Source organism: Eptatretus burgeri, chromosome 13 (genome assembly GCF_056783735.1).
Source record: "Eptatretus burgeri isolate ZD-2024b chromosome 13, Ebu_testis_v1, whole genome shotgun sequence".
NCBI lineage: Eukaryota > Metazoa > Chordata > Myxini > Myxiniformes > Myxinidae > Eptatretus > Eptatretus burgeri.
Window position 1 is genome coordinate 3,568,062 of NC_140973.1, and position 14,311 is coordinate 3,582,372.

Here is a 14,311-nt window from a genome sequence, read left to right on the forward strand (position 1 = left end):
AATTCGGTGTAACCATTAGTCGTGAACTACTGTGAATATTACCATTACCTTGTAAACTTTAACAGCAATACAAAACTTAAAATAAAACTCTGATACTTCACTAAGATCACAAACAAATTTTAATCAATAAATATTTAATCTGTACAAAACAAAGTGGATCAGCTGGGTGATGTAATTGGTTTACTACTTCGCACCTTTCCCTTCCTTGCCGTATGCCAACTCAGGTGGGATTGTAAGTTTTCTTTTCTCTCCTTTACACATGTCCAACAGGCCATGGTCCCAGCCCTTGATCACTTCGCCGATGCCAAGTGTGAACCACACCGGCTCACCTTGGTTATGCTGCAAGCTGCAATGCATTTCACTCAGACGTGACATAACATGCAACCATGCTGACAAAACACACAGCGCTTCATTAAATTCTCCTTTTCGCATCATACCCATGTAAAGTCGCAGGAGCACATCCATCGTGAAGGGTAACTGGAGTCACAAGCCTATTAAGTGGTTCTTTGATTCCATATGTTGCAGAGGTGGATGAGTGTAATGTGGGCAACTTTGTTTTCTTTTTGACACAAAGTGCATAGTTCTCCAGATACCACATTCTATAGTTGCACAGAAGGAATAAAATATATATATATATATACTTTTATATTTTTAAAGAAGAAGAAGGCACTTACATCCAAAAGTAAACCATCAAAGCAAAAGGATCATAAGTGCTGCAGCAGTTTGCTGCAGCTGTGGACATCGTGCATTGAATGGAGACAACAACTGCTCACCCCCTCTCAGCGGTTGTAAAAGGCAGATTAGCTTGACCTCCATGGAGAGTGGATGTGGAAACCAGTGGATGAAGTTGGTGATATTGAGAGCCTGAAAAAGGGAAGTACCGAACAAGAGATCATGCTCTCTTGAATCGTTTTATTCCTTATGGTGTCCATCAACCAAGCTCTCAATGTGAGCATCGAAGCCTCGACTGGGGAAAATGTCACCCTCAACTGTACCTTTGGTGTTCTACCAGAGCAAATTGGCAGGCGCTCTTGAGGACCAAGCACCCTTTCCAAATAGCGACCTCGTCCACAAAGCACTCTTGTGCACCAAGCGTTGTCATACAAAAATTGGTCTCGAACCTTTCCATGAACATCTTGATGCTCGGCTGTCCACTCGTCTCGCCTGCCAGAAGCGCACTCGACTCGTCTCATTTGCCAGGAGTGCTCTCGACTCGTCGAATGTGCTGGGACTTTTGATTCATCTCGCTCTCATTCATCACGCTCTCCTTACCACGAGTACTTTGGCCAAGCCTGTGCTCACGTTGCTTGTTCAGACCATGAGAGTCACCAAGAGGGAGCTTGTACACTGCATGGGTCTGCATGCAGCACGAGCTTATACAAATCCGTGTAAGGTGAAGCAGGAGTCATAACCATACTCCGCTCTGCACTCTATCTACTTCCTCTCGTCTTCCCCTCTAAGTTTACCCAGAATGATTGATGGCACGCCATGTCCTGTGTTTAGCATAAATAAGACCGTTCAAGTGGGCTCCATAAGTGCTAAGATAGTCTGCTTTCTTGTATATCTTTTAATTGTGCCTTTTCCTTGTGATATCTGTCCATCCGTTGTAAATACATGCTCGTGGTTGCTATTGTAAATACCTACCATTGCTGATTGAATAAACCTTGTGTGATTGTTGAATAAATGTGCATGTTTAACTGTTAAACATTTCCAACCTGCTCACTCTCGTCCTTTCCTCCATTGGTTTGACATTGTGTGTTAGTTTAGTTACACGGGAAGGTTTGCCCCACTGATTAGCTCCGGAATTAGCCAACAGCCATCCATGGTTCGCTCACCTGTACATAATAGATGGGTGGCTGTTGAGGGCGTGACCACTAATTAGGGTTGCTGTGCCAACAGTAAGGTAATGTGCAACTAAGGAGCGAAAACCCTGCTCGGCGGTTCTAATTGGCAGCTTCAGTTGCCGAGCAACCCGTTTAATTGCAGTTATCTGTGGCCGCCAGCCTCAAAACCGAATGTTGGGTAAAGGTCCAAGGAGCTCCCTCATAACCTCAGACCCCATGTCGATACCAATATATATGTATGTAAATATTGTTGTGGTTACCAAATTCGCAAACCACCATTCAGGTCCCTTAGGTGAGATATCTCGGTAAGTACATGTGTAGTTAGGCCCAAACCCGTTGTCTAGTGGGAATACATGTCATTTATGCGTGCTGCGACTCTTCAGGATAGCCGTTTTTCTTTTACTATCTTTAATTTGGACCAACCGCCATTGTTACAACCACAACGCCGCTTCACCACAACCGCCACGACCTTCACGTCACACCTCGCAACCGTCGCATCGCCACCGTTCTTGCGCCGCTTGTGGGTACCGGTGTTGGACTCGTGCAGGGCGCGCGCCGAACAGCGTGTACAAAACCACGGATTTTCTGCTTCAAAAACGGATCAAAAACGACACACGCCCACTTTTGTTCCGTCCAATCGGTGAGCGAGGGGCGATTTGGCCCCGCCCCCAGGGCGTTGGAGGGCGATCGATATATGCAAATTTATGGATCAAAAAGCATTCACGCCCACTTTTTCTCGGGCCAATGGGGAGCGAGGTGAAAGGTCGAAGGGAGGGGGTCAAAGATGAGAAGGCGAAGCCACGGGGCTTATATAAGCGACCACGTTCGTCAGTCAAAAAAACAGAGTTAAGACTTCGCGGGCGGTGGAGTTGGGAAGAAGGAGCAAAAAGGAGCTGGTCGCCGTCGTGTGCGTTGGAGTCGGAGCGGAGGGGACGGAGCTGTGGAGAGGCGGCGAGGGCAGACGAGGGGGTGCTCGCGTCGTGCAGGGAGCTGCACCCCAGGGAGGCCGACGGCGCGACCTGGCCGAGGTGGAGACGCTCGTCGCGGGACTCGAGGCAGAGTAGGAATCCTCTATACCCCGAGCATCAGCAACCCCCTCCTGTTTCCCCCCGCGCTGAGATAGTGCGACCAAGGGGGCCCCTTTCCCACCCCCTACCAGACACTGCCCGCGAGGCCCGCGGAGTTGAGGCACCATCGCCGCTCCGCGTCTCATCACCAGACGGGTAGGCCCGACCCGGTCTCGGCCTCAGGCCCGCCTCATCCTTGAGGGTTCTCTGTTCTTTTCCTTGGTTTTGGGTATGTGTTGTCGGCGCCGTCTGTGAAGTAAAATTGTATAAGTGTTGCCGTGTGCTCGCGTAATCGGTATTAGATCTGCATTGTCGCATTTGCTTTTTGTGTAAAATTGCATTGTGTTTTTCTTTTCTATGTGCTTTTGGTGGAATTGAATATGTGTGCTTTCCGTTCAGCGCGAATAAATGTGCTTTGTGTTGAACTGTTTCCCGCTTCGCTTCGTCATTCCTTTCATTGAATCCTCATCTTGCTTCACGTAAAGGGTTGGTAGTGGGCTGAATACGCCCGATAATTAATCGAACCGTCGAGGTCGACGAATAACACCGCTCGGTTATCCCGATAGTACGGAACTGGTCGCTTAAGTGGCCCGTGTCCGAAGTCGACCTGCGGCGAGGTGCGATCGCCCGGTCTACTCTCCGCGTGGGTACTTAGGTAGGTCGAATTTGGCGAGCAACCCTATCCCACGCGGGGGCTGATTGGCTCGATCGCGGTGAGACCGAAAGGTCCACCCGTGACTGGTTCCCGGCGTTAGTCCGAGAGGGTCACGACTGGATTGTCCGTCTGGTGGGCGACGTGCCGCGATTCGAGTTACGTGGCCGTCAGCACGCCGGCGGGCGCGAATCCGCAACAATATATATCATGAAACTTTGACATTCGTGGACCCCGCTTATTTGCGGTTCATAAAATGTGACCTACTTCTACATTCGCAACCCTGTGCGTCGTGTATTCACGTTTTTTGCACAGGCAAAAACCTTCTCCCACCAGCGACGCACATAAAATCCAAAACCACCTCCTGTCAGCCACGCATAAACAAACAAGAAAAAGAGCAATCAGAGATTGCAAAGCCTTGCCAGTACTGGTTTTGTGTGGTGTTTGTGGACTGGTGTGTTATAGAATTAACTGGAAGGGCACTCGGTAGAGAACATACCTCCGTCACGTAATACCTGATCCACGAGAACATATCGGGCCCAATACATTTTTGAAATATCATGCTATACAGTACTATATCGTTTTGACCTTATCTCTTAATGGTGAAGAATCACTTCCAAAAATTAAATAATTCTCGTATCCAAATCCAGATTCGGATCTTCACCAAAATCTAATCGGTTTGGTCTTGTCACACACGGAACCTGCACACCAAATTTCATCCAGATCCATCCACAACTTTTTGAGATATCCTGCACACAAACAAACAGACAGAGAGAGAGAGAGGGGTAAAAATATAATCTCCTTTTTTTTTTTTTTTTTTTTTTTTTTTTTTTTTTTGTATACCTTGGTCGAGGCTCGTATGAGAGCTAACACACAACTCACAGCAAGGAGGCATGAGACAAGAGGGGCGGGAGTGGAAGGGACAAAACATTGGGGAACAGACACAGGTGAACTGTGGAAGGATGGGGAAGGATGGGGATGGGACGGGGAACATGGCGAGGGGAAGATGGACATTAAAGGGACTTTCAGGAAGGAAAGCAGGAGAATTGAAGGAAGTGGGCTTGGGTGGATTATCGTGGGTAGAAAAGATCGAGGATTTGGATGGGGGAAGATAAGAGGTGGTGGTGAACAGCTGTTTTGAAAGCCTGGAGGGAAGAATGGGAAAGAATAGAGTGAGGAAGTTTATTCCAAAGGCGGGAAAAAAGAGGAATGAAAGAGTGAAGATGAGCAGTGATTCGTGATTTTGGTAGTTTTACCAGAAGGGGGTTGTTGGCGGACCTTGAGCGACCTGTGGAAATGTGGTTGGGACAAATCACAGAGAGAGCAGGGGGGGCAAGGCTGGAGAGGAGTCGGTAGAAGACAGAAAGACCACCGACCAACCTGCGGTGATTGAGTGAGAGGCCCAAAGACTCAGCTTCATTGCGGGAGATGCCAATGATCTTAAAGCCAATGCGGGAGATGCCAATGATCAATGAGATGCCAATGATTTAAATGATCCTTCACCTTCGGTGGCGGAGGTAATAATAGACAACTAGAACTGCTACTTTATAACTACTGGCAGTGATGACCGGGTACCAAGACGTCCTGCTTTGATCGCACACTTAAGCCTGACCCATGACGTTTATTATTATTCAATTGGATTTAGAATGGGACTGAAATAAATTCAATTCAAATCAAATAGAAGACCAAATAGGTACAGTCCTGCTGCATTGAAATCTTCAGTCCGAACCCAAATTTTGGTTTCAGACCAGGTCACTCTACCCTGGATATGCTGCTTCTGCTCTCCCATCAATGGATGGAGGTCCTCAATGCCAGACAGGAAATCCGAGCCGTATCCCTGGACATATCACGTGCTTTTGACACAGTCTGGCACCCTGCCAGACTCACCAAACTCTCTTCCCATGGTATTCAAGGCCATCTCCACTCATGGCTCGCAGACTTCCTCTCCTGTCGCAGTCAACGTGTGGCCCTAAATGGAGTTCTTTCATCCCCTCTTCCTGTGCAGGCTGGAGTTCCTCAAGGTAGCGTTCTGGGCCCTGTTCTTTTTCTGGTTTTCATCAATGATCTCTCGGACTCTCTGGAAAATCCTCTATTTCTCTTTGCCGATGACTCCACCCTCTGCCGTACCATCTGTCATCCCTCAGACCGGCAAGCAGCAGCTTCTTCGCTCACTGCAGATCTGGATAAAATCACAAACTGGTCCAACACGTGGAACATGTCTTTCAATCCAGACAAATCTCACACTCTCACTATGTCTCTTAGAAAGGACCGTTTACAAAACCCCCCCATCCACTTTCTCAACAATCCTCTGGAAGAAGTCTTTTCTTTCAAGCTTCTGGGTCTCACTATCTGCCATGACCTTTCCTGGGAAAGTCACATTTCCAACCTCGCCTCAAAAGCCAGTCGCCGACTGGGAATCCTCCGTCGTGCAAAGTCCTTCCTCGGCCCTCTTGAGCTCCTGACTACTTACAAAGCTTTTGTCCGTAGCCTGATGGAGTACTGCTCTCCCCTCTGGGCTGGTGCTCCTGCCTCCCACCTTTCTCGACTTCACGCTGTCGAAACCAGAGCTTTTAAGATCATTGGCATCTCCCGCAATGAAGCTGAGTCTTTGGGCCTCTCACTCAATCACCGCAGGTTGGTCGGTGGTCTTTCTGTCTTCTACCGACTCCTCTCCAGCCTTGCCCCCCTGCTCTCTCTGCGATTTGTCCCAACCACATTTCCACAGGGCGCTCAAGGTCCGCCAACAACCCCCTTCTGGTAAAACTACCAAAATCACGAATCACTGCTCATCTTCACTCTTTCATTCCTCTTTTTTCCCGCCTTTGGAATAAACTTCCTCACTCTATTCTTTCCCATTCTTCCCTCCAGGCTTTCAAAACAGCTGTTCACCACCACCTCTTATCTTCCCCCATCCAAATCCTCGATCTTTTCTACCCCGATAATCCACCCAAGCCCACTTCCTTCAATTCTCCTGCTTTCCTTCCTGAATGTCCCTGTAATGTCCATCTTCTCCTCGCCATGTTCCCCGTCCCATCCCCATCCCTCTCCCTTCCACAGTTCACCTGTGTCTGTTCCCCAATGTTTTGTCCCTCCCACTCCCACCCCTCTTGTCTCATGCCTCCTTGCTGTGAGTTGTGTGTTAGCTCTCATACGAGCCTCGACCAAGGTATACAAAAAAAAATAAAAATAAAAAAAAAATAAAAAAAAAAACAAGTAAAAAGCAAAGATGAAGCCATCAGGAGGAACCTGGACAGAATTTGGGTTTCAGCTGCTACTCCTCTACCTTCAAGCCCCTCCAGGTACAGCCAAGTGAGGCTTAGGCCTAAGTCACATTTGCTCTACGGCGGCTGTACGCCCTCTCAAATGACAGAAACGTGCGGCGGCCGCAGAGTTTCTGCGGTGGCCTCAGGGTGGCCCTACGCCGTTTGGCTATCTTTTACAGGCCGTAAGGTCGCCGTGGAATTATAACGCGGAGTTATAACTTTTTTCATTTCTACGTTCGCCGTAGCAGTTCGACAAGCCGAAACAAAAAAACTGGTACAAAAAAAAAAAACCCACTTGTTACCATCCGTCTGGCCGCACGTTCGCCTTCGGGCCCCCTGCGGTCGCCTTGTGGGCACCTTGCGTCTGCCTTGAAAATTCTATGGCCGCCGCAGGAACACCCGAAGGTCACCGTGCGACATCAAATCAAAGACTGTACGGCAACCCCATGTTTTCGGTCTCCACAATTTATAAATCTGCCGTGCGGCTTCCCGAAAAAAAAAACAAAAAAAAACATGTGACTGCTACATTGTGTGACCGTGGAAATACTGCAGCCGCCGTATAATTGCAAGTGGCCGTAGATTTTGGAGACCCCACGTCCGCCGTGGCAAATGTGACTTAGGCCTAAATAGGCCGTGTGGCTCCCCGAAAAATAAAAACATATGTGACTGCTACATTGTGTGACCGTGGAAATACTGCGGCCGCCGTATAATTGCTCGTGGCCGTAGATTTTGAAGACCCCACGGCCGCCGTGGCAAATGTGACTTAGGCCTTATTCAAGAATAAAATCAAAAAGAAACGAGATCAAAAAAATAAATAATTCTGGCCGCCAGACCATGCGTCCGATCAGGTTGAAATTTAAAACATGTATTCTCCATCCCTACATGATCATAATTGTGAAGTTTCGTGTTGATTGATGAAGCAGTTCAAGAAAAAGAATTTTTTTTAAAGATTTCACTCAATCCAATATGGATGCCAGACCATGTGACTTGTTAATTATTCGTGAATACCCTGGTATACCCAAGGCTTGGGGAACATTTGTCTGAAGTTCCCCTCGATCTTTCCAGCCGTTCTGGAGAGGATTTTTGTCGGTTTTCGGGTAAATCAAATATGGCGGCCAAACCATGTTACCTATGACATATTTGTGAACGTTTTATTCTTCATGGATAGGGGGTCATACATGTAAGGTTGCACCTTGCTCTGTTCAGCAGTTTCGGAGAATATTTTTGAAGGTTTTCGTTTTTTTTTTAAGAACAATGTGGATGCCGAACCACATGACCGATGACATCATCAATTTCTTTTATGTGCACCAATTTATCCCAAGATGACCCTCAAAAATTTTCATACTGATCGGGAGTCGCATTCTATGTATGTGATTATGACGTCATAATGAAGACACCGATGACATCATCAAAAAAAAAATCACACTTATTCCCCATGTGGAGTTCTGTGCAGACAGACAAACAGACAAACAAACGGATCCAAATGTAATACCCTCTCCTCTTGCGAGGGTAAAAGCCATCTCCCACCGACCACACATAAACCATCTCCCACCAACCCGCATAAAGCACCTCCACGTGGGCAATAAACCATCCCTCACAAACATTGATCACACGACCCAACCCTCCTACATATACCCACAATTCCCACACAGCTACTTATGTGCAGCATGTCCTGGGTCTCATTCCTTCTTGTCGTCCCACTGCCTTGACCTGCTAACCCTAACCCTCACTTGTGTCCCCCTTCAGCACCCTAACCTGAATCCCCTTCGGTGCATGATTGACTCATCAGCACCCTTACCTGCTTCCTCTTCAAAGGAGTTCACTGGATTATAACTCATCGTAATCATCATCATCAAATCAAAAGTTATGTCGTAACCAATAAATAAATGTCATTGTGTGTCTGTCTGTCTGTCTGTCTGTGTGTGTCAGTGCGTAACACCAATCACGCCAAAACTACGAAGCCAATTGCCACCAAACTTGGCACATGGATCAAGTTCGACCTTGTGGTGAACATGGGCTACTTGGTTTAATCTGAGGTCGTGGGGGTTCGGGAGGGAAGGTCCACAAAAATTCTCAATGCAAATGTGTATCATGCAGCGCCACCCAGTGGTAGTGGCAGAGGGTATTACAGGTCAGCTGTGGAGATAACTTGCATTTTTCACTGTACATGTCCCCAGAGAGTGGGAAGCTCCAAAACCAAACGACCTCCACTAATTGGAGGGATGGGAAGAGGGTTGGAGTCCAGAGGGAGAGGAAGGTGGGGTGGGAGGACGCAGTAGGGGAGGGGGGTTAAGGGGAGGGGTGGGAGTCCGGAGGGAGAGGAAGGTGAGGTGGGAGGAGGCAGCGGGAAGGGGTCGGAAGAGGAACCTGGCGTTGTCTGCAATGCTGGGCACCCCTTCTGGTCTTAAATAAAAATTAGAAACAATCCTTGCTGTTGTTTTTTTAATATTTGTAAGCACTTTTAATGAAACTGTAATCATGTGCATTCGTGTTCGTAAAACATTTAAATTCTCACTTATGAATCGCGAACTGCCAGGAACGTATCCCCTTTTTCCTATTGAAACGATGCCCCGACACCGCGAATGTCGGGGTCTAACTGGACACATAAAATCTATGTACCTATTTCAACGCAAGTTTCCCGATTGTGTCTAAACGGCGTAAATGTCGTAACCACAGCAGGTACGATGCTGAACGACACCTTAATGATGAGCTCTTGGGTCCGGACGGTGCGTGCGTCGGTCTAAAAATCACGATATTCATGCAATTTGGAGTTACGTGCATTTCTGTTGCACACCGGTGGTGTATCGGCTCAGAGTCATTGGCTTGCACACCTCGCTGAAGTTAAAAAAAAACAATATAACCACAAATTATTCAGTCAATTTTGTTGATTTACTTCACCGAGAAACCTACTTTGCAGTCTCAACAGTTAGTTACTGTTTTGTGGACGGGGAGTTGGAGTGTTGGGTGCAAAGAAGGGACAGAGTTGGGAAAGGGGGGGTTGATGCTTTTGAAGGTGGGGAGGCTTGCAGGCTTGGAGTTGAAGGGGGGAGGGTGTTGGGGGTTGAGTACTTCAAGAAGAAATGGGGAGGAGGGACAGAGAGTTGGGGTAGGTGGGGCAGAGAGGGGACAGGGCACTGGGAGAGAGGGTTTGAGGACTGAGGCTGGGAGAGGATGGGGAGGGTTGAGGACTGAGGCTGGGAGAGGGTGGGGAGGAGGGGAGGGGTTGAGGACAGAGGGTGGGGAGGAGGAGGGGGAGAGGAGTTGAGGACTGAGGCTGGGAGAGGAGGGGGAGGGGTTGAGGACAGAGGGTGGGGAGGAGGAGGGGGGAGAGGGGTTGAGGACTGAGGCTGGGAGAGGGGTTGAGGACTTGGTCCCATTTTACATTACGTGGGGTTTATGCAAGTCCCCATCATTATGCTGTCAAAGGACATTCCGAGCAAACTCCATGAATATTCCAAACTCCATTGGGAACCAATTCCCTTCCCCCAGCCAGATGTGATCAGGTGATATGTTGGTTTATATATTTCTATATTATACACGGCACGGCAGACGCGCACCTGGTGTGAAACTGGGTCCCGTTTTCGTAGTAACCCGTGTAATGGACGTGCACCGAATCTCCACGAACTGTCCTGCGATTGCAGACAAACGGTTTGTGAAGAACGTCCATCTTCACTTCCGGAGGAGGCAACTTGCTCCCGACAGCTGCGCTCAGACATACAAACGCACACAAAACACGAGCATCCATGTTATCTAATTGTTCGTTTATTTATTCATTTAACACCCGGAGCTCTAATCACTGTTCTTATGTTCCCGCCACAGGAGGAACACCTCACTGGTTCGGCTCGCACCAACGTGGCACGGAAACGGAACTGACGTCACGGACTTACAGGAAATCGGGAAACGGAACTGACGTCACGAACTTACAGGAAGTCGGGAAACGTCACGTTTAAAGGTAAACTCGAGTTACCTCATTGATACAATTATTGCGCCGTTAGTACATGTCCACGTTATCTCAATCTGTTAATAGTAATCCCGTGGGTAAATTTAAATTTTAAAGCGGAAAGCAAATTTTGATGTCACGTGATCGGACAACCACCAATGGCGTGCCCGGGACGGCCCACGTATCGAATGTAAACCTGTAGGTCGGCAAGGGTCGCGTCGCCCGGACTCGGAGGAGCTCGAGAGGGCGACTCGCCGACATGGAAGGAACGTTACGGAAATGGACAAACTACTTCAGTGGTCAGTTTCCTTGTGTTCGGTTGTCTCGGATATTTCGTTTCCACCTCGTCGACTGTCCGCGGTGATTCCTCCATTTGATGTTCGTCCTTCGTTGCTCGCCTTGTCCGTTCAGTGCTGTGATCCTCCATTACGGTCATGTTCCTCACCTTTCCCACATCGTCCATCCTCTCGCTCGTCGGTTCCTTGTCGTGTACGAGTCTTGTGTGGGCCTTGTGAAGCCGGCTAACTCCAAATACGTGAGAAATCCACGGTGGAACCCGAACCTTGATGAGTATCATGATGGATCGGTATTTGTATTTGATTAAAATCTGAATTATGTGATATTTTTTTTCTTTTCCTGTTCTGCTTTGTATTCGTGCAAAACTCTCGGTGCGATAATACTGCGCAGAGGTCACTGCACTGAAGAAGAAGACGCAGAAGAAGAAGAAGAAGACGCAGAAGAAGAAGAAGAAGACGCAGAAGAAGAAGAAGAAGAAGACGCAGAAGAAGAAGAAGAAGAAGACGCAGAAGAAGAAGAAGAAGACGCAGAAGAAGAAGAAGAAGAAGACGCAGAAGAAGAAGAAGAAGAAGAAGACGCAGAAGAAGAAGAAGAAGACGCAGAAGAAGAAGAAGACGCAGAAGAAGGATGCATATAAAGAAGAAGAGGATTAAAAAGAAGAAGAAGAGTGTTCACTGTCCCCACATTATTGAGAGTATGGCAGTGTGAACCGAAATTTACATTCGACCTCGAAAATAGATTTAAAAGGCAAAATAGTATTGATAATTGTTTATCAACCAGTTTTATAGTTTCTCATGTGAACTATCAACTATCCCTCCCTGAGGGGTAAATCCAGGTAAGTGGAGAAACCTGTTTCTTGTGGGGGGGAAAAAAACAAACGAACACACCCTGAATGTCTATCTGATGTAACTTACTCATTCTAACCTCCTCATGAGATTCTTGGCAATGGTTCAGCTTCTTTGTGCGTTATTGTCAGGTTAGTTGCTTACACGACGCCCATCATGGACGGTACACGGAGCAACACCTGCATCTCTCCCGGTTGAGGGACGGACGATGGTGACTCGTCAGAAAATACCAAGGATGCTGTTTGGAGCCTTGGAGGAGCACCCGCTGATCAATATGACAGGATCCGTCATGCCGTGGAGTTGAACATCAAGTGGACAATGCCATCTGTTGGAAGGAGAGATGTCGTGTGGCTGAATTTGTAGAAAACCCGAGATTGAGAGAAATTTGAATTATTTTAATTTATTCGTTTGTTTGCAGGTTTGTTTCATTTGCTGGAAGAGCGGCTGTGCCGCTGATGCAGTGCCCTTGTCGGTTAGGGCGGGATTTTGTAATTGGTTCAGAGTCGGATCTTTAATGCCGATGAGTGATCAGTGCTCGTGTGTAGGTCTTCGACGTTGATGTCCTCATGAATGGTGCATGTATTTTGGGATTGACATGAGCAATGATTGGCTTGACAATGACCATGAGAACATGATAATGATGATGATGATGATGATGACGAGCTGGAGAAGCATGGCCTTTGTGTCGTGGCGAAGAATTACTTGTTTATTCAATCTGGGAGTAAGTCGAGGGTGAGCACCGAATGAGCAGTGAGGAGGACGAAGAAGGCTGACCACCAGGCTGACGAGGAAGTCTGCCGTGGGAAAGTGATCGACCCAAAAGACTCGGATTCTTCACGGGAGGTTCCAATGATCTTGAAGTCCTTGGAAGGTCTTGGTTTCCACGGTGTTGATCTGCACGACGTGTGAGGTCAGGATGCCAGCCCAGAGGGGAAAGCAGTACTCCATCAAGCTGCTGATGAAGGCCTTGTCGGATGTCGGTCGATAAAAGCCTGATGTTTGTTCTCGATTGAACTTGTGTAACAAGTTATTTTGCTCGTGCTTGTTCTCCCTCTCGCAAATTTAAGTGAAGTAATTGAGTGTTACATCGTTATTTGCGTGTCATTGTGTTACCAACAAAGTGGAGAGCTGCGATTTGTGAGAAGGGAATGTACGCAAGTTCCAAGTCGTGTCGCACTCCCCTCTCTGTGCTTCCATCCCTCAGGTTGGCAGCCACGGTGGTTTGTGCTCGAGGGAGGTGTGCTTTCATACTACGACTCGCAGGATGACGTTGGCAAGGGATGCAAGGGCAGTTTGAAGATGATAGCCTGTGAAATACACGGTAAAGCCTTGGTTATTTTATAATTTTGTTTACACAGTTCTTCAGCTGAAATGTAGGGTTGGTAGGTCGAAATATAAATATAAATATCTATCTATAATTCCAGGTGTGTGTGTGTGTGTGTGTGTGTGTGTGTGTGTGTGTGTGTGTGTGTGTGTGTGTGTGTGTGTGTGTGTGTGTGTGTGTGTGTGTGTGTGTTTGTGTGTTTGTGTGTGTGTTTGTGTTTGTGTTTGTGTGTGTGTTTGTGTGTGTTTGTGTGTGTTTGTGTGTGTGTTTGTGTTTGTGTTTGTGTTTGTGTTTGTGTTTGTGTTTGTGTTTGTGTTTGTGTTTGTGTTTGTGTTTGTGTTTGTGTTTGTGTTTGTGTTTGTGTTTGTGTTTGTGTTTGTGTTTGTGTTTGTGTTTGTGTTTGTGTTTGTGTTTGTGTTTGTGTTTGTGTTTGTGTTTGTGTTTGTGTTTGTGTTTGTGTTTGTGTTTGTGTTTGTGTTTGTGTTTGTGTTTGTGTTTGTGTTTGTGTTTGTGTGACCGCTGTTTCTCGACAACCACTGTTCCGATCTAATTGAAACTTGCCAGATATATTGCTGGGGACCTGAGGATGTGCCTTTTCAAGGTTTGCTATTAATCGGACAAGTGCTTCCCAAGTTATGGCCATTTATTTACCAAACCAATGACAAGACGCGTTGTTGCGTGGCCGATGGGGAAGGGAAGCTCAGCCGCGTTCCCCATTACAGGTTACAACGTACGGGTTTCTGGATAGTGATGACTTCGTGTATTCTAATAATTTCTCTTTCTTATGCGCATTTATAGATAAACACAATGCCACAAGTTATGATTGTTTTCATATTAGACGGTGCATAAATTTCGGTAACAGAGTGCTGGTATGCTCAATACCAGGAAGTAAGTTTTTTTTTTTTTTTTTTTTTTTTTTTTTTTTTTTCTCTCTTCTCTTCTCTTTTTGTTTTTCTTTGCGACGACATTGCGAAAAGGTAAAATATGTTGGCGCTAATTGAATAATTGGCCATTAAAACCGAAATTGCAAATCATCATAACTGTGATATGCGAACTTCCGCGCCACGAACGTACGGGCA

The 14,311-nt window shown here is 47.1% G+C and overlaps 2 protein-coding genes across 7 annotated transcripts in view; one reads left to right on the top strand and one right to left on the bottom strand.

The window, feature by feature from the left end:
• FKBP14 (FKBP prolyl isomerase 14) overlaps positions 1-10,706 on the bottom strand; it is a 47,033-nt gene extending 36,327 nt beyond the window's left edge. Inside the window, exons 1-2 of one of the 2 annotated variants that reach the window (XM_085850821.1) lie at positions 10,384-10,706; positions 195-346 (exon numbers count right to left, since the gene is read on the bottom strand). In XM_085850821.1, the coding sequence (XP_085706947.1) occupies positions 195-346; positions 10,384-10,571 (340 nt within the window). In that variant the 5' untranslated portion in view covers positions 10,572-10,706. Of the gene's footprint in view, positions 1-194; positions 347-437; positions 2,546-10,383 lie in introns of those variants that run through there. The other variant, XM_085850822.1, reaches the window with a different exon arrangement.
• A 181-nt stretch (positions 10,707-10,887) lies between these two features.
• Positions 10,888-14,311, top strand: part of PLEKHA8 (pleckstrin homology domain containing A8) — a 93,901-nt gene continuing 90,477 nt past the window's right edge. For 4 of the 5 annotated variants that reach the window (XM_085850817.1, XM_085850820.1, XM_085850816.1 and 1 more), the window contains exons 1-2: positions 10,888-11,065; positions 13,113-13,229. In XM_085850817.1, the coding sequence (XP_085706943.1) occupies positions 11,026-11,065; positions 13,113-13,229 (157 nt within the window). In that variant the 5' untranslated portion in view covers positions 10,888-11,025. The remainder of the gene's footprint in view (positions 11,066-13,112; positions 13,230-14,311) is intronic. The other variant, XM_085850819.1, reaches the window with a different exon arrangement.